This window comes from Bombyx mandarina, chromosome 11, assembly GCF_030267445.1.
Source record: "Bombyx mandarina strain Sakado chromosome 11, ASM3026744v2".
Taxonomy (NCBI): Eukaryota; Metazoa; Arthropoda; class Insecta; order Lepidoptera; family Bombycidae; genus Bombyx; species Bombyx mandarina.
Genome location: NC_143218.1, coordinates 4071065 through 4095456, shown reverse-complemented (window position 1 = coordinate 4095456; position 24392 = coordinate 4071065). Strand labels below are relative to the sequence as shown.

The following is a 24392-nucleotide window of genomic DNA, read 5'->3' as shown; positions in this document are numbered from 1 at the left end:
CCGATTAGATACTTTACTATCGATCGTGAACTTAGTGAAGGCAATTTGTTTTTTTTTTCCTACCCATGCCTTTAGCGTCGCGGGTCTGTATACCCCTTTATTGATGGACTGACTCAAGCTCAGCTTGAGATACTTTGCTAACTCTAGCCCTAGCAAAGCAGCACTTCGCTGTATTTACCACGGGATCGAAATAGCGGCCCACTGAGAAGATTTGGCGAGAAACTCGGTTTGTGTCTATAGAGTTAAGTTGCTTGTCGGACGTATTCGACGAGAACGGTGTGAGAAGTTTTAACTGGTATTCCGATCTCGTATGTCTTAACACTAGGTGGCCGCCATAGGTCTTAAACATATCCAGCACAAAGTAAACTCTATATCTAAATCCGTATTTTATTAATTTCTGCCGTAAAGCAGTAATGCGGTTCTTAAAACATGGTTTGTGGAAAGTACTTAACGGTAGGCAGCGGTTTGCCTCTGCCTCTGGAATTGCTGACATCCGTAGGCGACGGTAACCATTCACTATCAGGTCCTTATGCTCGTCTGCCCACAAGGGCAATAAAATATAGAAAAAAAAAATGGTGCGCGTGCAACTTGGTGCGCGTGAATGAAGTGAAACGTTCTTTTTCGATGTGTAGTATTGTGGTTTTCTTCATTTTTCATCCCTTTATCAGATTACTCTTGATAGGGAATGCTGTGTATAAGAGATGCGATATCTTCAACATTTATATTATATATACTTTAAATTATAGATAGAAAATTAAATATATATATATTTTTAAATAGTTCATTAAAATATTGGCCGCCACTCGTTGCTAACGCTCGCGCTGGCCTATAACAGGTGTATAAGCGCATGCGTTCGAGTGCCACGCATTCACTCTCGCTCTATCTCTTTCTCTTCCCCCTCCTTAGGAGCGTTAAACGTTTAACGCAACCTTGTTGGAAGTCGCATTAGAAGTTTCACTTCAATAAACGAAGAGTGGGGCGGCCGTTGGACTACACAATCAAGTCTAAGACTTCACGCCTGAAGGTGGGCGGCGGCGATTACCTTGTTGATGTCCACGAGCTCCGATGACCATTTTATGGACCATGAGTCCGTTCGCACTTCTGACCAATAAATAAAAACTCATTACTATATCCTCTTGAATTGAAAGTTGCCTAAAGTCATATCACGTTGGTCCTTTGCAGGATCCACGAATCCTTACCAGAAGCTGCTGAAGACGATTGAAATTAACGGCTCTACTTACACCTACTACGATGTATCAGCCCTTGGACCTAAATACGGTAAGTTTAGTTCTTTTTTAATCAAGCCACGTCTAGGAACGTGTATAGAGATGGTTTCTTTTTTATTGTCCATGTAGGCAGATGAATAGTTACCGTCGCCCGTGGACGTCAGCAATGCCAGGAGCATAGTCAAATCGCTGCCTATCACTGAGCAATCCCAAATCTCATTTGAAGAAGGACAAGTGATAACGCTCGGGAAACACTGTCCAGGGTAGTTCAATCCAAATTCAGATCTCAGGTCAGAAGATCTCAAGAAACGCACTGTGATGGGTCTGTCTATGATGCGCGTGCGGTCGTATGTACGTCTTGGAGGTGGTGGAAGAGGCGTTCGAAGATTTCGTTACACACAAACAAACAAGTTAATAGAAGTCGATAGTTTGACCTTATGTCCCAAGATAGTGGCGGCGTGCACAAGGTCACTTCTATTAGATCCAATAACCACTGACCTCGAGGTGGGCTATAAGTTTTTGACCGCGGGAATCCCCCTTCTCTGCTCGGGTTCAGACCCCTGTTTTTTTTTTCTACCTATTCTAGTAACCTCGAGGGGCTAATCTAGATTCACCGAGCTAGTAGGTGAGCTCACGCGGCTCAAATCGGGAGTGTTGCTAACGTTGGCCCTAGCAAGAGCAATGCTTCGCAGAATCTATTACCTGAGTGGAAACGCGACCCACTGAGAAGATCCGGCGAGAAACACAGTGGGCTGTGTCTGTGGGTTAATTTACTCGCCGAGCCCTTTCTCGCAAGCAACCGGTTGGGCGGGGACGTTGACCGGTGCTTGAGGTATCGAAAAGCACCGTGAATGTATTAGGAGGATCCGTAATGACGTGTGAATCCGTTCAGAGATCGGAGAGTGCAAGGGGGAGTCGGGCCATGACGATTCATCCACAATTAACGACCTTAAAATATAAGTACTTAATTTGTATTCGAAACGATAAGTTACATTTAACATTCGCATGTTTTCATTTATAAAACTTAGTAGTGATAACGAATGTGGAATTTGGACTTAACATAAAAAAAAAAGTCGACTGTCATGTAAAATTAAATATTAGCCTTGGTATGTTTGTTTGTGATGGAATTTTCTAACGTCATTTCCATTGACTTTAACGCGTCTGAATTGGCTTGAACATTCGCACGCGCATCAAGAACCGACGACGCGACACTAAGTGGTGGCAGGAGTACTCAGGAGTTGGTCTATGCTCCTGGTAACCCTCAGACACAGCCCACTGAGTTTCTCGCCGGATCTTCTCAGTGGGTCGCGTTTCCGATCCGGCGGTAGATTCTGCGAAGCACGGCTCTTGCTAGGGTTCGTGTTAGCAACGTTGTCAGGTTTGAGCCCCGTGAGCTCACCTACTAGTTAAGGTTACGCTGATATAGCCTCTCGAGGCTATCAGGTTACGTAGAAAAAAAAAAAAAGGTCTTGGTATTGCTGACAAGCGACCTTTCACCTATGTGCCGGCCCGTTTTCGAACATTCGTAATTAAGATAATTTTGGCTTCTAGATCGTCTCCCGTTCAGCATCAGGGTACTTCTCGAGTCATGCGTGAGGAACTGCGACAACTTCCAGGTCTTGGAGAAGGATGTCAGCAACGTCCTGGACTGGGAGTCGAAGCAGGGCAACGAGGAATCCGTGGAGATCGCCTTTAAACCTGCCAGGGTTATTTTACAGGTGTGCAACGGAATGTAATATTCGTGGTACATTGCTGGTGGTAGAGTGTCTTGTGTGCCCGTGCCGGTAGGCTCCACCACCATACCTATTTCTGCCGTTAAGCAGTAATGCGGTTCGATTTGAGCTGTTGTACTGTAAAAACCGAGACTAAGAAGATAGTGTCTCAAAGTGAGCGACAGTATTTATGTTACTGATATCTATGATATGTTACTGATATAAAAAAAAAAAAAAAAAAAACATCAGGTCGGTTGTAAGTTCAGGGAGCAATTAATGGATCCCCTATCCCGTATCTAATGTTCGATTTGATTAAATTATTCTTCCAGGACCTGACAGGTGTACCGGCGGTGGTAGACTTCGCGGCGATGCGTGATGCCGTAAAGGACCTGGGTGGCAATCCGGACAGGATCAACCCGATATGCCCCGCTGACCTTGTCATAGACCACTCCGTGCAGGTCGACTTCGCGAGGACGTGAGTGCAGCGCAGGTGTTGTGGGGGATGGCCCTGATAGCCGGCTTCCTCAGTCCCCTTCTTCACTTTCCGCGGGCTTTGTTCAAATTCTGGGTGTTAGTTACTCAGGGTTTCTTCACGGCGTAGGTCACGAGTGTCCGTCCAAGGAAATCGGTCTATCTCCTGCCAGACGGGGACCTAACCTTCAATGTGGTCACCGTCCCCCCACGATTTGATATTGACAGTACAAAATTTAAAAACAAAAAGAGAACCGGCTCCAACAAAATATAATAATCAATTTAGTCGAAGTCATTAAAACTGTGCATTATTAAGGGATAAATCAAAAATCACTGGTCGGATCTTCATGGGATTTAAATAGACTCGAGAAGAACCGGCTTACAAATAAAATTTCAACTGTATATTTTCTGTGGTAGCACCCATAAAACAAACAATCGAATTGGTAACCTCATATTTTTTGAACACGGTTAAAGATATATGTTTCGGTGAGCTGCAGAGATCGCCTCGACAGTGCCCATAGCATTGCTGACGTCTTTGGGCAACAGTGCGCTTCGTTAGCTCAGTCGGCATGTGACTCACTAGCGAAGGCTGGCTTTCCATGAAAACGGCTTTTCCGTCACCAAGAAACCTCTGTCGTGCGTTGAGATCTCTAGTAGTGGTCAGGACCCCATCTTCATCCCGCGTGTCTCATGCCTTTAATCATCCTAGCTGGATGAACTAATGCTTAGTGTGGAAGCACGTGCCCAAGACTTTTAGATTCGCGCTTACTGATGGTCCACCAGTGGGAGTGGGATGAGACTGAATAAACCACGGTCTCATTATTGATCTTTGATGTCCGACTGATATCAAGGGCTGGTAGTACCACTAATGCTCTGAGAGACGATTGATAATCTACGGCGCCTCCTGCTGCGAGGAGTCGTGCGTTTGCCTCTAAATTTGGCATCTAAATGCTATCATCATTTCCAGACCTGACGCTCTGAACAAGAACCAGGACTTGGAGTTCGTGAGAAACAAGGAGAGGTTTCAGTTTCTGAAGGTAGTTTTGAGGATTATTTCGAGAAATAATTTTGATTTAAACTAAGGACCCCTCGTCGATGTGTATCAAAAAGGTCTGGCGGTAGTACTGTGACCTCGCCCGGGCTGGTCCCATCGCACCTCCTATTTCTTTCTGCCGCGAAGCGAAGATTCAACCTCGTGTTTTCCGACAATGTCAATTTTTGACTGGTCGTAGGACCTCTTGTGAGTCCGCACGGGTAGGTACCACCACTCTGCCTATTTCTGCCGTGAAGCAGTAATGCGTTTCGGTTTGCCCACCCGGGCAGCCGTTGTAACTATATTGAGACCTTAGAACTGATATTTCAAGGTGGGTGGCGTATTTACGTTGTAGATGTCTATGGGCACCGGTAACCACATAACATCAGGTGGGCTGTCAGCTCGTCCTCCAATTTAAGCAATAAAAAAAATACAACTGCATACAAATTTGAGTAAACTTTATACCAATACTAATAATACCAATTCACACGACTTCGCTATACGCGTTCTCGCCAAAAAGATCTCGGAGAAAAAGTCTGAGTTACCACGGAATGTTCACTGCGTTTGCACAGTTCGTTTTACATTGCGTGTTTTGTTTGCATCGTGTATGTTGCGCTTGCAGTGGGGAGCGCAGGCCTTCGACAACATGCTCATAGTCCCGCCGGGCTCTGGGATCGTTCATCAAGTGAGTACCGATTTGTTTAATTGAAAACTTTTAACGCTCTTGTGATTGTGAAATTGGAGGAAGCGGTAAAGTGACAATAAAATATGTCGGAGAAATCACATTATTAACCCCATCGTCAGACATCGTAGGGGCGAATAAGGTGATCGAGCTAAGGGAAATATTGAGTGCATCAATCACGTTTGTTGTCTTAGAACAATTTAGAAATCTTCTCTTGACGTTAGCAAACGATAACGAATGACAGTTCTTAGGACGGAGGCGCCGCTCTTCATGAAGGCTGGTTGGTAAGTGTGATGGCGTCTACGCGGCTCTATCGACTAGGCTCTGTCGTAGCACGAAGTTAGCCGAGATCCGACGACACCGCGATCGTGCTGCCATCTCTCGGGAATCGTGCTGCATTTCGTTTAGCTACCAAACTAATGACCGTCTCCGACATATATATTCAGTTTAAATTAAAACAAAAATACTTTTAATTAGCCAACCAAACTAACAGTTAATTACGTCTCTTTGTGTACGATGTCAATACTGGTAGTAATATCCGAGGATAGTTATAAAACTGTTGTATCTTTCTCGGTCATTGGAATGACGGAAGTGAGACCAGTCACCGTCTTCGTCGAACCCGTCGCTTGCGCGGAAGGGCTCGACGAGCGAATTAACCCATAGACACCTCCCTCTCGCCGGATCTTCTCAGTGGGTCGCGTTACCGATCCGGTGGTAGATTCTGCGAAGCACTGCTCTTGCTAGGGCTAGTGTTAGCAACACTCCGGTTTGAGCCCCGTGAGCTCACCTACATGTTAGGGAGAAGCTGAAATAGCTTCTCAAGGCTATCAGCATAGGTAGGGGAAAAAAGACGGAACTGATGGTCAAAGATTCAGTGATACACATACAAACACACATATATAACGAGCTAATAGAAGCCTGTTGAAAAGAGACAAACGCATACATTTATAAGATTTAGAGTGGGAGAGATGTATTTAATGTTACAAATGAACGCGTCAGTGTTAAGTGGCTGTCGCTGCGTGCCCCCGGTGACCCCAGTGACGTCTGTTCCAGGTGAACTTGGAGTACCTGGCGCGCGTGGTGTTCACCGGCCCGCTCCTGCACCCCGACTCCGTGGTCGGCACCGACAGCCACACCACCATGATCAACGGGCTGGGAGTCGTCGGGTGGGGAGTGGGAGGTGAGGCCACGTCCCCTCCACAGACAGAGCGCGTGGCGGGAATAGGCAGGGCGGGTTGTGGACCTATTCGAGTACGTTCCACCACCCTGCCTATTCTGACACGAAGCACTGCGTTCCAGTTTGCAGGGAGGGGCAGCTGTTGTTGCTGTATAACTATAAATAGCAGACATCATATTTTTTTTTTTCCGCATTTCACATTTAGCAGCAGCAGTGGACATCTGTGGGCTGGAAGATACATATTTATACGTCTCTTTTTCACATTAAATAAAAATCAAGTATCTGCCTTCGCACGATCAAGAAGTCTGGTTTTCTCAGCCAGGGGAGACGGACGAGGTGTCTCAGACCTCGTACCGCCTTAAGGGTGTTAAGTAAATTTTCCACTCGCAGGCATCGAGGCGGAAGCTGTGATGCTGGGACAGGCGATCAGCATGCTGCTGCCCAAAGTCGTCGGCTACAAGCTCGTCGGGGAACTGAACCCGTTGGCCACGTCCACCGACCTGGTGCTCACGATAACGAAGGTACGTGCCGCGCGAGACCCGCGTCCTCCGCCGACCTCACGTGAGACTGTAGCGCGCCGTGTGCCCGCAGCACCTGCGCTCGCTGGGCGTGGTCGGCAAGTTCGTGGAGTTCTTCGGTCCCGGGGTGGGGGCGCTGAGCATCGCCGACCGCGCCACCGTCGCCAACATGTGCCCAGAGTTCGGGGCCACACTGGCGCACTTCCCGGTCGACGCGCGCTCGCTGGAGTACCTGCACCAGACCAGTGAGTTACTTTTTTTTTCCTACCTAAGCTGATAGTCTTATGAGGCTATATCAGCGACGCCTTAACTAGTAGGTGAGATCACGGGGCTCTAACTGGGCGGGTTACTAACACTGGCCCTAGCAAGAGCAGTGCTTCGCAGAATCTACCACCGGATCGGAAACGCGACCCACTGAGAAGATCGTTCGTTCGAACGAAGTTGAAATTAGCCGGTTGTCTCTTTCTATTTCATTATGTATCCTACCAGTTCAGCCACACGCGTGTTTCCACGTTCAGAGCAGATTAGGCTGGACTGATGATATCGATGATGCTCCTCAGACCGTCCCAAAGAGAAGATCGACGTGATCGAGGCGTACCTGCGCGCCACGAAGCAGTTCAGGGACTACACCAATCCCGAACAAGATCCCGTGTTCTCAGAGGTACTTGTGTTTTTTTATTGAAGTGAAACTTTGTTAACGCTCGTTGAGAGTTAAAATTTAACTCGCGACAGATTCGTTACGGCTAGAGAGAAAAGATATAAATTTAGAACGAGCGAGAGTGAGAAAATAGACATTGCGTCTCGCGAACACTTTCTGAATGCGTGTGTACTCGTCAGGACAGGTCTTAAGGGAGTGGTATATGTATACATGTGTGTATATGGGCATGCTACAGCGTATGAATGAGGCCGGCTGCCATCCGGCTTTGGAATGAGCTCCCCTCTAGGGTGTTTCCCGAGCGCTATGACTTGTCCTTCTTCAAACGAGGCTTGTGGAGAGTACTTAACGGCAGGCAGCGTCTTGACTCTGCCCCTGGCATTGCTGAAGTCAATGGGCGACGGTAACCACTCACTATCAGGTGGGCCGTGTGCTCGTCGTACAAGAGCAATTTTTTTTTTTTTAACGTTATTATGTGTATGCCTGCGAATAGCTTTTGACTTCATAAAAAAAAAACATCACAGTATGAAATCGGAAATAAATGAAAAAAACACCACAATGCTTATAGTTCACTGCAAAAGAAGTTTAACTTCTTTGACGTGCACCGAATTGCACGCGCACCATTTTTTTTCGAGTCGAATCTAGAGCGTCCCGAGATCATCCGCGCGCTCACCATGTCGGACTACCGTTGCAGGTGGTGGAGCTGGACCTGGGAGACGTGGTGACGTCCGTGAGCGGGCCCAAGCGGCCCCAGGACCGCGTGTCCGTCGCCATCATGAAGAAGGACTTCCAGGACTGCTTAACCAATAAGGTCAGTGCGTTAGGATCCTTGCAGCGAATAGAACCGGCGATATCGTGTAACATCCAGCCCGTTTCTATCGCGATCCTGTCAGGAGTTCAGGAGCACCTAGATTTTCCATATCAATGATAGGTAACAGCGCCGTAGAATTTACTAGCATTCAAAATACAGCTCTAGTGTCGAAGCCTCGTGCGCTGGACTGATCAAGTGAAAATCCTTACCAAAACCCCACTTAACGATTACGTCCGCGAAGCCTCAGCTCGCGAACTATAGAGAACAACTGTCAAGGCTTTAATAAACAATGATTCCATATAACCACGACTGCTCTGCCAAGAGTAACCCATTATGATGATGACGATGATCGGAGAATATATGTTTCGACCTTCAGACCTCTGAAACATAAGTTTAAGGATACACATAAACTAATTAGTAATTACAGTAATTTTGGAAATAGCTATTACATTCATAGTGACAGAATGTGAATTTCTTCTGGAGGAGTAATAGCTATTGTTGAAAGACATTGTAGACAGTCCAGCAAATATAGACAGACGGCTTCCGTAAGAATTTGTGTTTCACATTCTTCTGTATTGATGTGTCTTCTTATTGGCGATGCAGCATACAGATAGCTTCCCTGATTTATTTCTTTACATTTCCGAATAAAAATAATTTAACGGATCCATTATTTTGTGACGATGTTTGAGTGAATCTAAATTTTTCGCTTCCGAATATACCTAGAACTTCGGTGATCTATTTTGATGCGAAGTTAACCGTCTATCCAGAATAGCTATTACATTCCCAGTGACAGAATGCGAAAACATGTCGACTGAGGAAGTGATAACTATTGTTGAGAGACATTGTAGACAGTTCAGCAAATATGACAGATGGCTTCCGTTAGAATTTGTGTATTTTGATACGGAGTCAAAGGTCTATTCAGAATAGCTATTACATTCCCAGTGACAGATCGTGAAACATGTCTCCTGGAGAAGTAATAACTGTTGTTGAAAGACAGTGAAGACAGTGCAGTAAATATAGGCAGACGGCTTCCGTAAAGATTTGTGGTTGACGTTCTTCTCTATCGATGTGACTTCTTATTAGCAATGCAGACAGACATACTTTTTTAATTTACTTCAGATTTGACATCTATATAACATTCATTAACAATAACATTTCACATAGAATACCAAAATTAAATAAAAACAATAACAACAATTTCGGAATTAAATAATAATAATAATAGTAATACAACAAAAAATAAAAATGAATGTCAAAACTACCTTAACCTTACATAGAACTTCCATGGTCTTTTTGATTCGGAGTTGACCGTCTATCCAGAATAGCTATTACATACCCAGTGACAGATTGTGAGACATGTCGACTGAGGAAGTAACAACTATTATTTATAGACAATGTGGACGATATAAATACGTAGACAGCTTCTGAAACGTACACAGACCCTTTTTTTTTGATTAGCTTAACTCCCACAGAAACCTTACTTGTTAAATAAAAACCAATATGATATATTTAAATTATTCATATACTGTTAACCCCAGCTTATAAGTTTGTTTTAGTCAAATAAACACTAACATTTCTGTCCGTATATAAACTTCGGTTTGCAGTTACGGTCTGTTGAAAATAGTCATTACATTCCCAGTGACAATATATAATGTCATCTGAGGAAGTAACAACTATTATTAACAGGCACTAGACGACGTAGTATAGGAGAGGTTTCTGTAGCCAAATAATTTGTTGGTCAATCCGATACTAGCCCTAATGCTGTAGACTTGTAGAGTATCGCATTTGGAAGACGTGATCCGTAGCGTATCTCACCATTAGTACTAAGAGACAGAAAGCAAATCATGTCGTCTGAGGAAGTAGCAACTGGTTCTTACAGAAATTGTAGACAGTGTAGCAATGTTAAAGATTCCTGTAACATTCTACTCGACGTGTACTTGTTATGACCTATATTACATTCATCATATAAATAAAAAACACTTATAAAATAAGTAACATAGTAACATAAGGTACTAAACCTGAGATTTGTAGGCAGCGACTTGACTTCGCCCTTGGCATTGCTGAAGTCCATGGGCGACGGTAACAACTTACCACCAGGTGGGCCGTATGCTCGTTTGCCTACAAGGGCAATAAAAAAAACTTTTCTACTACGTTCCCAGGGACAGAAGTTATAACAAGTCATCTAAAGAAGTAATAACTGCTTAAAACAGCCTTTGTAGACTGAAGCGATGTAGACGATCCCTGTGAATTTTTGTTAGTCACATATGCTTGTAATTTTAGAGGAAACGATTCGCGGTTTCCGAGAAAATATTTACACATACAGTAAAAAGTGAAGAGATGTAACCCCTAACGTTATGAGGATTCCAAAACTTTGGGTAAGCTTCGTTCTTAGTTATAACCGGTTCAAGAGAGCTATTTACATTCCCAGTTACAATAACTAGTATGTCAAGCGAGAAAGTAGCAAGTATTACTACAGAATTTTGTAGACAACACAGCAATGTTATAATAAACCTCAAATTTCGATCGCTTCAGAATATACATATAACTTCGGTGATGCATTTTGATGCGCAGCTAACTGTCTATTCACAATAGTTATTACATTCCCAGTGACAGAATTTGGAAACATGTCGCCTGAGAAAGTAACAACGGCTGTTTATAGACATTGCAGATAATTCTTGGCCATATTTTACTTTCAATTTCAATCTATTGTAGACGTTTGGCACGACGCGATTATCTATCAACGACTGTCATTACATACCCAGTGACACAGTGACGTGTCTACCGAGTTAGTAATAACTGTATTTTATAGACAGATTAGCTATGTAGAGGTTGCGTATTGTTTCTTGTTGTACTCGCAATATTTGTTGTTAAATGTTTCATGGTTGTCTTTCTTCAGGTGGTTCATCACGTTGGTAGGAACTGTCCATTGCCTTGCCTCATATCGAATGAAATGAGCGTGATGTGATAGCCGGACTATCATAATCATCTAAACTGTAAAACGAAACTGTAAATTATTTAATCACTAAATTAACACAAACCGAAGAGATGTCACATGTGATGGCGGCGTGATGTGATGGTCTCTCCACCACGATCATCATGCGCCCAGTGATAGAATGTTACACATATCAACTGAGAGTATGATGACTGCATTAGAGAGAGATATAGAAGAGATGTCACATGTGATTGCAGCGTGATGTGGTGATCTCTCTATCACAATCATCATGCACCCAGTGATATAATGTTACACATATCAACTGAGAGTGTGATGACTGTATTAGAGAGAAATAGAAGAGATGTTACATGTGATGGCGGCGTGATGAGATGATCTCTCTACCACAATCATCATGCACCCAGTGATAGAATTTTCCACATATCAACTCAGAGTATGATGACTGCATTAGAGAGAGAAAGACAGATAGAAGAGATGTCACGGCGGCGTGATGTGATGATCTCTGTACCACAATCTTCATGCACCCAGTGATAGAATGTCAAACATATCAACTGTGAGTATGATGACTGCATTACAGAGAGACAGGAGAGATGTCACATGTGATGGTGGCGTTATGTGAAAATCTCTACCACAATCATCACGCACCCAGTGATAGAATGTTACACATATCAACTGAGAGTATGATGACTGCATTAGAGAGAGATATAGAAGAGATGTCACATGTGATTGCAGCGTGATGTGGTGATCTCTCTATCACAATCATCATGCACCCAGTGATATAATGTTACACATATCAACTGAGAGTGTGATGACTGTATTAGAGAGAAATAGAAGAGATGTTACATGTGATGGCGGCGTGATGACATGATCTCTCTACCACAATCATCATGCACCCAGTGATAGAATTTTCCACATATCAACTCAGAGTATGATGACTGCATTAGAGAGTGAAAGACAGATAGAAGAGATATCACGGCGGCGTGATGTGATGATCGCTGTACCACAATCTTCATGCACCCAGTGATAGAATGTCAAACATATCAACTGTGAGTATGATGACTGCATTACAGAGAGACAGGAGAGATGTCACATGTGATGGTGGCGTTATGTGAAAATCTCTACCACAATCATCACGCACCCAGTGATAGAATGTTACACATATCAACTGAAAGTGTGATGACTATATTAGAGAGAGATAGAACAGATTTCACATGTGATGGCGGCGTGATGAGATGATCCCTCTACCACAATCATCATGCACCCAGTGATAGAATTTTCCACATATCAACTCAGAGTATGATGACTGCATTAGAGAGAGAAAGACAGATAGAAGAGATGTCACGGCGGCGTGATGTGATGATCTCTGTACCACAATCTTCATGCACCCAGTGATAGAATGTCAAACATATCAACTGTGAGTATGATGACTGCATTACAGAGAGACAGGAGAGATGTCACATGTGATGGTGGCGTTATGTGAAAATCTCTACCACAATCATCACGCACCCAGTGATAGAATGTTACACATATCAACTGAGAGTATGATGACTGCATTAGAGAGAGATATAGAAGAGATGTCACATGTGATTGCAGCGTGATGTGGTGATCTCTCTATCACAATCATCATGCACCCAGTGATAGAATGTTACACATATCAACTGAAAGTGTGATGACTATATTAGAGAGAGATAGAACAGATTTCACATGTGATGGCGGCGTGATGAGATGATCCCTCTACCACAATCATCATGCACCCAGTGATAGAATGTTACATATATCAACTGAGAGTGTGATGACTGTATTAGAGAGAAATAGAAGAGATGGCACATGTAATGACGGCGTAATGTGATGATCTCTCTACCACAATCTTCATGCACCCAGTGATAGAATGTTACACATATCAACTGTGAGTATGATGACTGCATTACAGAGAGACAGGAGAGATGTCACATGTGATGGTGGCGTTATGTGAAAATCTCTACCACAATCATCACGCACCCAGTGATAGAATGTTACACATATCAACTGAGAGTATGATGACTGCATTAGAGAGAGATATAGAAGAGATGTCACATGTGATTGCAGCGTGATGTGGTGATCTCTCTATCACAATCATCATGCACCCAGTGATAGAATGTTACACATATCAACTGAAAGTGTGATGACTATATTAGAGAGAGATAGAACAGATTTCACATGTGATTGCGGCGTGATGAGATTATCCCTCTACCACAATCATCAAGCACCCAGTGATAGAATGTTACACATATCAACTGAGAGTGTGATGGCTATATTAGGGAGAGATAGAAGAGATGTCACATGTAATGGCGGCGTAATGTGATGATCTCTCTACCACAATCTTCATGCACCCAGTGATAGAATGTTACACATATCAACTGTGAGTATGATGACTGCATTACAGAGAGACAGGAGAGATGTCACATGTGATGGTGGCGTTATGTGAAAATCTCTACCACAATCATCACGCACCCAGTGATAGAATGTTACACATATCAACTGAAAGTGTGATGACTATATTAGAGAGAGATAGAACAGATTTCACATGTGATGGCGGCGTGATGAGATGATCCCTCTACCACAATCATCATGCACCCAGTGATAGAATGTCAAACATATCAACTGAGAGTGTGATGACTATATTAGAGAGAGATAGAACAGATTTCACATGTGATCGCGGCGTGATGAGATTATCCCTCTACCACAATCATCAAGCACCCAGTGATAGAATGTTACACATATCAACTGAGAGTGTGATGGCTATATTAGGGAGAGATAGAACAGATGTCACATGTGATGGCGGCGTGATGAGATGATCAATCTACCACAATCATCATGCACCCAGTGATAGAATTTTACACATATCAACTGAGAATGTGATGACTGTATTAGAGAGAAATAGAAGAGATGTCACATGTAATGGCGGCGTAATGTGATGATCTCTCTACCACAATCTTCATGCACCCAGTGATAGAATGTTACACATATCAACTGTGAGTATGATGACTGCATTACAGAGAGACAGGAGAGATGTCACATGTGATGGTGGCGTTATGTGAAAATCTCTACCACAATCATCACGCACCCAGTGATAGAATGTTACACATATCAACTGAAAGTGTGATGACTATATTAGAGAGAGATAGAAGAGATTTCACATGTGATGGCGGCGTGATGAGATGATCCCTCTACCACAATCATCATGCACCTAGTGATAGAATGTCAAACATATCAACTGAGAGTGTGATGACTATATTAGAGAGAGATAGAACAGATTTCACATGTGATGGCGGTGTGATGAGATTATCCCTCTACCACAATCATCAAGCACCCAGTGATAGAATGTTGCACATATCAACTGAGAGTACGATGACTGCATTAGAGAGAGACAGAAGAGATGTCACATGTGATGGCGGCGTGATGAGATGATCTCTCTACCACAATCTTCATGCACCCAGTGATAGAATGTTACACATATCAACTGTGAGTATGATGACTGCATTACAGAGAGACAGGAGAGATGTCACATGTGATGGTGGCGTTATGTGAAAATCTCTACCACAATCATCACGCACCCAGTGATAGCATGTTACACATATCAACTGAAAGTGTGATGACTATATTAGAGAGAGATAGAACAGATTTCACATGTGATGGCGGCGTGATGAGATGATCCCTCTACCACAATCATCATGCACCCAGTGATAGAATTTTACACATATCAACTGAGAGTGTGATGACTGTATTAGAGAGAAATAGAAGAGATGTCACATGTGATGGCGGCGTAATGTGATGATCTCTCTACCACAATCTTCATGCACCCAGTGATAGAATGTTGCACATATCAACTGAGAGTGTGATGACTGCATTAGAGAGAAATAGAAGAGATGGCACATGTGATGACGGCGTGATGTGATGATCTCTGTACCACAATCTTCATGCACCCAGTGATAGAATGTCAAACATATCAACTGAGAGTGTGATGACTATATTAGGGAGAGATAGAACAGATGTCACATGTGATGGCGGCGTGATGAGATGATCTCTCTACCACAATCCTCATGCATCCAGTGATAGAATTTTATACATATCAACTGAGAGTGTGATGACTGTATTAGAGAGAAAGATAGAAGAGATGTCACAACTGATGGTGGTGTGATGTGATGATCTCTCTACCACAATCATCATGCACCCAGTGATAGAATGCTACACATATCAACTGAGAGTGTGATTATTGTATTAGAGAGAAATCGAAGAGTTGGCACATGTGATGACGGCGTGATGTGATGATCCCTCTACCACAATCATCATGCACCCAGTGATAGAATGTTACACATATCAACTGAGAGTGTGATTATTGTATTAGAGAGAAATCGAAGAGTTGGCACATGTGATGACGGCGTGATGTGATGATCCCTCTACCACAATCATCATGCACCCAGTGATAGAATGTTACACATATCAACTGAGAGTGTGATGACTGCATTAGAGAGAGAGTCATAGACGAGATGCCACATGTGATAGCGGCGTGATGTGATGGCCTCTCTACCACAATCATCATGCATCCAATTATATACTAGTAGACATATCAACTGAACATATAATAATTGGATCGGAAAGATATTTATATTAAAAACAAATATTATTTCCATACGATAAAACCGAATTTTAAGTAAACATATTTAACGGCCGTCTGGTGTAGTTGTAAGTGACATGGGCACTATACAAGGGGGTCGAATTCGAATTTGAATTGGTTTCGAATCCCGCCAAGGGAAGATATTTGTATGATAAATATAAAATGTCTTTTCCAGGGTTATGGATGTATATTCAGTATATTATTTTGTACGTGTATTAAAAATCTTACATTTATTTCCGTTATCTGGTACCTGTAATACAAGTTCTTTACGAACTTAGCACGGAACCAGTTGAAGTGGCGTGATTGTTTTAAAAAATAAATAAATATGTGAGTATCGGACGGCTGATGGAACAGAAAGGTCCTCATGTGGAGACCACGTACTGGCAAACGCGGTGTGGGACAACCGCCTAACAGATGGAGTGACGTCCTAGTGGAAATCGCTGGGTCAATGTTGGATGCAGGCGGCAATGGACCGACCGCACTGGACTTCAATAGGAGAGACCTATCATCAGCAGTGGACAGGCTTGAGATATTTCTGTGTGACTATGTGATATTTTCAACGGAGATTGAAAGCCTTTTTTTATTTATTGCTTAGGTGGGTGAACGAGTTCACAGCCCATCTGGTGTTGAGTGGTTACTGGAGCCCATAGACATCTACAACGTAAATGCGCCCCCCTACCTTGAGATATAAGTTCTAAAGTCTCAAGTGTGGTTACAACGGCTGCCCAACCCTTAAAATCGCAACGCATTATTGCTTGGCGCTATTGCACGGCAGACTCACAGGAGGTCCTACCACCAGTAAAAAAGCTTACTTCTTCATGGTACCGGAGACAATTAACACCAGATCATTGTGATGAACTTTTAGCAAATATATTAAAGGGTACTCACCTGATTGGGATTCACTCACTTCACTATCTCGTTTCTCGAGTTTCGAAATAGAATTACTAAGGGTGACTTGACAAAATCAAGACCGAATCGCTTTAAAACAATTGTGATGAAATTAATTGAATTAAACATCTCACAGTTCAATTTTCGTAGTTTATGCGGGAACACGAATAAAATAACTCATCCGAAATGTTTTAGTGAACTTTTAACAGTTTAACTCGGTTATTTCGTTTCGATTGAGTTTAATAATTGGATGTGTAATAAGTTTCAATGATCAATTATTTGAGGTTCCGTATATTTTTCACAGACTTGCACAGCGATACGTTTTGCACACTTTTAGAATTCTATGTATTCACTTTCCCGTATACCATGTTTACACTACGGATGCTAAACAAATACTGACACTGCTTGAATAATTGCAAATCTATTTATATGTTCTATTATCACGTTTTAGGGATTCAGGTAACAGTAAGAACCCTAATCACTTATTACCGAAACGCATTAAGTAATGGCGTTGCAATTAAATAATCACCCTATTAAAGTATTCTTTGCGAATTTGCTAATCTGTTTCTGGGAAAGGAGCCATTAATAAATGAGCGTCGATTAGTTTCCGAATTAAAATGACACGTTTTTAATGAGTTTCCTAATTGAATTGAAAAATAATGTATATTGCAAAGAAATTTTTGAGTACATAACCATTTGTTTTGATTTCGTTTTTTTGGAATCAAAATAAAAATTCATATTATTAGCGCGGTAGATATGTTCCTACAAAGTCCCGTGTTGTGTGAAACCGTGTTATATGAAACTAGAAGCCAGTACAAAGAGGAGAGTAATTTTTATTAATGAAACATCTCAACTATGCCTGTGCGTATTTTTATATAAAAAATTAATATCAACATTTCAGCTATTCCCAAAATACTGTGTGTTCATAGCGCGCAATGCAATTATCTAAATTATTTTATAATAAAAATCTCGTTATCATATTGTAGAAGTACGTTTACTGGTGGTAGGAGCTCTTGTGAGTCCGCGCGGTTAGGTACCACCGCCCTGTCTATTTCTGCCGAGAAGCAGTAATGCATTTCGGTTTGAAGGGCGGGGCAGCCGTTGTAACTATAATTGAGACCTTAGAACTTATATCTCAAGGTGGGTGGCGCATTCACGTTGTAGATGTCTATGGGCTCCAATAACCACTTAACACCAGGTGGGCTTTCAGCTCGTCCACCCATTTAAGCAATAAAAAAAACGAAACATGACACTATTGTACAACAATATTATTTTCTTGAATTTTAATACTTTTGATTTTGCCTCCTCGTGCTTCTATTACTGTGGTTACGCGATTTAGCATGCCATACACCAAGTTTCTTATACGATTTTGATAAATATTCTCCCGTTCCTCTAGGAGAGCAATTTTGAGCCCAAGATACGCGATTGGGGTAGGGTAGCCCACTGAGTCTCAGTGGGTCGCGTTTCCGATCCGGTGGTAGATTCCGCGAAGCACTGCTCTTGCTAGGGCCAGTGTTAGCAACACTCCCGGTTAGAGCCCCGTGAGCTCATCTGCACGTCAAGGAGAAGCTGAAATAGCCTCTCAAGGCTATCAGCATAGGTAGGAAAAAAGGGGGGAGGCTTCGTTGTTTCACGCATCTCACTAGCTCGTCCCATGCATGCTCGATCGGGTTGATATCTGGGCTGCGTGCTGGTCACTCCATACGAGTAATGGTCATCTCTTGTGGGTAGTTACTCAAAATGAAACCTGTGTGAGGTCGGACATTGTCATGCATAAAAATAGCATCCTCAACGAAATTGACCATAAATGGCCCAACGTGTTGATTAAGGTGTCTTCCACATATCTTACGCTATTTAAAGAGCCGTCTAGAACACCAGTTCTGTTCGACTCTCAGCTGAAATTCCTTGAGAGAAGCCTGTGTTCAACAGTGGACTAAAATAGACTGCTAATTGTGACAATGATGAATAATGTAGTATTAGGTCAGGAGAGGTGTACTGAAACATCTCATTCCCCCGGGAAACTACACGGATAGTTTTCGTTTGAAGACGCGTGTGAAGTCACGGGTAACTGCTAGTATATTATGATGAACAAAATTAAAACACTAGCTAAAATCGTAACAAAAGAATACAGTCGAATTGAGAACCTCCTCCTTTTTTGATGTCGACTAGTAATTAGTTTTGTGTCTACGTGACAAACGAAGGGTATATAGTACACGTATAATTTTGAATCAAACAAGCTAAGTCGGAACTATTTGTGTATTAAAAAAATGTTTTCTAAAATATGTATATCTATCTATACTAATTCTATACTAATATATAAATCTACAGTGGTTTTTACGGATGTTCCGTTATAACTACCGAACCATGCATCCGATTGACTTGAAACTTGGTATCCATGTAGAAAATACATGTACTTAATGGATAGGCTAATATTTATATGAGTGTTGGACTCCCTAATAATATGACAATACATAATAATGTTAATTTTAAATTTCCAGAGAAGCGGGCAAGTACGGCTAGTTTTAATATAAAGATACAAACTTACAAAACTGAGCCCTAGGTTAGGACCTCTGTCTTCTGTGGGTTTTTTTTATAAAATAAAGGAAGGATCTTAAAGGTCTCCCCGAGAGATTTTCTAACAGCTGCCCGCGCGCCTCTAAAGGAGACTTAGTAGCTCAAGAGCAAGCTGCTTCGTGATTGAATCTACTACCGGATCGGAATCGCGACCCGCTGAGAATATCCGGCGAGAAGCTTAGCGGTCTGTTGCATAGTTAAGTTGCACGTCAAACTCTTTGCCGAGTTCGAAGAGTACGGTTACCGGGGTCCTTAAGCCTGCTCCTAGTGTTAGAGCTGAAGGCTAATGCAAATTCTATTGGATCTGATGGATCCGTGAGGACGTATCTAGGGCGAATGCATTACTTGCACGTCAAACTCTTTGCCGAGTTCGAAGAGTACGGTTACCGGGGTCCTTAAGCCTGCTCCTAGTGTTAGAGCTGAAGGCGTCTAATGCAAGAGTTATTGGATCTGATGGATCCGTGAGGACGTATTAGGGCAAACGAATTACTGTTTCACGGCAGAAATAGGCAGGGCGGTGGTACCTATCCTAACGGACTCACAAGACGTCCTACCACCGTTAATTACGCAAATAATAATTATTGCGGGTTTAATTTTTATAACACGACGTTGTTCCTTCATCGTGGTAGTCAATCGTAAACCTTTGTTAATTACGTATTTTATGAGAAAAATTGATACCCGCCTGCGGGATTCAAACATCGGTGCATTTCAAGATACGAATGCATCGGACGTCTTATCCTTTAGGCCACGACGACTTCAAAATAATACTAACCACGTAATCTATTTATTCCTTATAGGGATTATAGGGAATGTGTAAACTGGACCATTCACGTCGCTCGTTCCGACGACCCTGTGCATTATTCGTCTAAAATGATAATGAAATAAAAAGATGTAACATAATATCTTTATTGAAGTCATACATCTGGGACATTCTATTACTGACTTTGTTCTCATTAACAATCTCTTTCAAGTCAATGCAATTGCAAATAGTGACAACAGGTTTTTAGATTTGGTTATAACCAGCTGCCGAGATGCATATGTTGTGAGCCCTTCGAGCGAGCTGAGCAAATGTTATAAGCAGCATCCTAATCTACTGTTGAATTTGCCCTACAATAAACTTGTCTATCTTAAGCCCAAATGCAAGCCTAGATATAACTTCTATAGAGCAGATTATCCATCCATAGTTAAAAATCTGAAAGGTGTTGATTGGCAAACAAAGTTATCGGGCTGTGAAAATATTGATTTAATGCTTATAAAATTTTACAAAATAGTGGACGATCTCTTAGAAGAATATGTGCCGAAACAAACCCTTAATAAATCTAAGTTCCCTAAATGGTTCAGCACCTCCTTCATCAAACTATTACAAGAAAAGGAAAAAATTCGGAAAAGGTTCAATAAATACAGAAACCCTAGAGACGAAATTGAATACCGTCTGCTCCGCTCTAGATGCCACGCAATGTACGATAAATGCTATTCAGATTATAGGAATAACATCGAAGCTAATATCCCTAAAAACCCTAAGCTTTTCTGGAGCTTTATTAAACATAAAAGAGGTAGTGACTCATCCATACCTGCATCTATGAACTTGAAAGAACAGGTAGTAAAAACAGGCCCTGACATTGTGAATCTTTTTGCAGAACATTTTGCCTCAATTTACTTGCCCAGCTCAACGCCTCCGGATAACTTTACGCTTGAATCTCAGTGCTGCGGGTCCCCACAACGGATGTTGTGTTCATTGGCTATCGAAGAAATTGAGGTGCTTAAAGCGATCAAAAAGATCGACTCTGCGAAGGGTGCTGGCCCAGATGGGATTCCGCCGGTATTTGTGAAAAGATGCGGCTCTGCTGTAGCTCTGCCTCTGTCCTTAATATTTAACCGATCATTAGCGGATGGGACATTTCCGTCCGAGTGGAAAAAAGCGCGCATTGTACCAGTCTTTAAGAAAGGAGAAAATTCTGATGTTAAAAACTATCGCCCTATTTCCATCCTGTCTTGCTTCTCTAAACTATTTGAATCGATTGTCTATCCTGTAATCTTTCGGCTTGTGGACAGTAGCATCTCGGATTCACAGCACGGTTTTAGACGTGGTCGCTCAATCGTCACTAACTTGGTCCCTTATATTTCCAATGTGTCTAATGAAGTTGACTCAGGCAGGCAGGTTGACGCCATCTACACCGACTTTAGCAGTGCTTTTGATCGAGTTAACCATTCAATTCTTTTGAGGAAATTATATGGGTTCGGTGTGGATGGCCCACTTTTGAAATGGTTCGAATCTTACTTGCAACAGAGACCTCAGTCGGTGTCTGTAAATGGATTTAACTCAAAAACTTATTTTGCAGATACCGGTGTGCCCCAGGGATCACATTTGGGACCCCTTCTTTTCATAATCTTTATTAACGACATAGTCGATAAAGTAAGTCACTGTAAGGTGTCACTATTTGCCGATGACCTCAAGATATACAAAACCATAGTTTCTGTTGTCGACTGTCGCCAATTGCAAAGTGACCTAGATGCGATCCTACAATGGTGTCGCTGTAACAGTATGACACTCAACGCAAATAAATGCTTTCACATTAAATTCACTAGAAAAAGAAAGCAACTTGCTACGGAATATAAGCTTGATGGTACAGCACTGGCAGAAGTTAACGAAATCCGAGATCTTGGCGTGATAGTTGACATTCAACTTAAATTCACCTCGCACATTAACAAGGCTGTCACAAAAGCAGCTCAAATGCTCGGATTTTTGAAACGTAACTCGGGCGGATTTAGGCGTCAGCGCACCAAAATCTTGCTTTACCAAACCTTGGTGCGCAGTCATCTTGAGTTCGCCAGCGTTGTATGGAATCCGTATTATGCCGTGCATTCGCAACGCGTTGAGAGCATTCAAAGAGCGTTCACTAGGCATTTAGCTTATAATTCTAGCGGTTTTTCGCACAGAAATCCTTACAAAGAGCGCCTAATTAGGTTTCGAATGTGTTCTCTTCGTGAACGGAGACTTTTATTGGACTTTTATTCTTCCACAAAGTCGTAAGCGGTCAATATCAGTGTAGCTACTTTCTAGAGAACATGCCTTTGAGGGTTCCCCGTACCTATCCTCGCGGGAAACTCAAATATATTTTCTACACCCCACCTGTAAAATCTAATTTGGGACGGCAGGCACCTCTCCGTAGAATAATTGATGAGTATCATTCCCTTATCACAGTGATGCCCGATCTTGATGTGTTCCACGATAAGTTGCGTGTATTTAAGGACAGAGTAGGAAAAGAGAGGAAAAGGGACCTTAACTTTAACTTTAATCGTTGATCATTTCTTGTTCTATAACTGACTTGTTGTTACTTGACATTACATTATATTAACATTTCTTCTTTTCTTCTTTTCGATATGACATGACATTTTTAGACATTTTTATTAATATTTCAACAAATAGTACTGTTTTTTTTATTATTATTATTATTATTATTATTGTATTCCATTTTCGAGCCGATGAATTGCCAATGCTATGTACGCCATTGTTGTCACATGCATCAGGCCATAAATTAAATAGTTTAAATTTATTTTCAATGTTAGATGTTTGTGATGTGGCAGTACTTATTTAAATAAATAAATAGTTTAGGATAATACACAACTGAAAACTTCTTCATCATCGACTACTCTTGGCAGAGCAGTCGTGGTCATGTAGAATCCTGGTTTATTAAAGCCTTGACAGCTGTTCTCCATAATTCGCGAATTGTGAGTATTGTTGTTCAGGGTAGGGTCAATGGTAAAAGACCGCGTGGACGAAGCCCCATGCGCTGGACTGATCAAGTGTAAAACCTTACCAAAAACCTACTTAACGAGTGCGCGTGCTCTCAGCCTCAGTTGGCGAATTATGGAGAACATCTATCAAGGCTATTCGACTACTATATATAGTTATAGTCCATACTGGTCTGTAACATCGTCCAATGTGCTTCTACGATAAAGCGGTCATGTTTGGTCTCCGGAAGACGGCGGTTAGGACAATCAAAGATGTCGTATAGTCGGCTGGCTTGATTGTGGCGCCTCCGTCCCCAATAACCACTTAGCATTAGGCGAGCCATGAATTTTATCCGATACAGGATAATAAAAAACAATTAATACACCATTACGGAGGGGTCTTAGCGCAAATTATAAGTACAGGCAACGTTAGAGGTCTAAGTCTTAATCTACGCGTGCGAAGTGAGCTGGTGGTTTTTACTGGTGGTAGGATCTCTTGTGAGTCTGCACGGGTAGGTACCACCACCTCGCCTATTCCTACCGTGAAGCAGTAATGCGCTTCGGTTTGAAGGGTGGGACAGCCGTTGTAATTATACTTGAGACCTTAGAACTTATATCTCAAGGTGGGTGACGCATTTACGTTGTAGATGTCTATGGGCTCCGGTAACCACTCAACACCAGGTGGGCTGTGAACTCGTCCACTCATCTAGGCAATAAAAATAAAAAAAGTGCTCTGTGGATCGCAGATGTTTCGGATGTCTTTATTCGAATCTGGTATATATGTTGTAAATCTTGATAATATCGTTAGCGCGAGCAGTCCTTCTTAATATAATACGTGAAGCAAAAACTTTGTATCTCTTTTTACGAAAATTGCGCGGACGGAGGACTATGAAATTTTCCACACTTATAGAGAATATAGAGAAGAAGTGCACAATGCTAATATATTTTTTAAATAATTCATAAAATATACATTAAATCAATAAAGAAAACATTACACACACTACATACCATGTATTTGACGCACACACGCATGCATACTATTTATTGTCAAACTTTTGTTCTTGAAAAGATTATATATTGTTTGCCTTTATTAATATTCTTTTATAGAGTAGCCATAGCGAAATTTGTGATTATAGAAGTATAAAATACAATCATAATAGTGTACAAACTTACAATTTCAATTAATTATAGTCGAATTTCGACTACTGCGGGACCTCTAGTCCTTCTTAATATCCAATGCTTCAATCATAGCTTATCGCGCTCAACCCATAAGTATTGTCGAACAATTCATTACACATAAAAGTTGTCG

The 24392-nt window shown here is 42.0% G+C and overlaps 1 protein-coding gene across 1 annotated transcript in view; it reads left to right on the top strand.

Annotated features, from left to right (window-relative positions):
* LOC114244363 (cytoplasmic aconitate hydratase) overlaps positions 1 to 24392 on the top strand; it is a 57518-nt gene that overhangs the window by 3256 nt on the left and 29870 nt on the right. The window contains exons 2-11 of the mRNA XM_028176145.2: positions 1183 to 1278; positions 2778 to 2944; positions 3268 to 3413; positions 4377 to 4446; positions 5065 to 5127; positions 6178 to 6304; positions 6692 to 6822; positions 6893 to 7064; positions 7380 to 7480; positions 8169 to 8285. Coding sequence (XP_028031946.2) covers positions 1183 to 1278; positions 2778 to 2944; positions 3268 to 3413; positions 4377 to 4446; positions 5065 to 5127; positions 6178 to 6304; positions 6692 to 6822; positions 6893 to 7064; positions 7380 to 7480; positions 8169 to 8285 — 1190 coding nt within the window. The remainder of the gene's footprint in view (positions 1 to 1182; positions 1279 to 2777; positions 2945 to 3267; positions 3414 to 4376; positions 4447 to 5064; positions 5128 to 6177; positions 6305 to 6691; positions 6823 to 6892; positions 7065 to 7379; positions 7481 to 8168; positions 8286 to 24392) is intronic.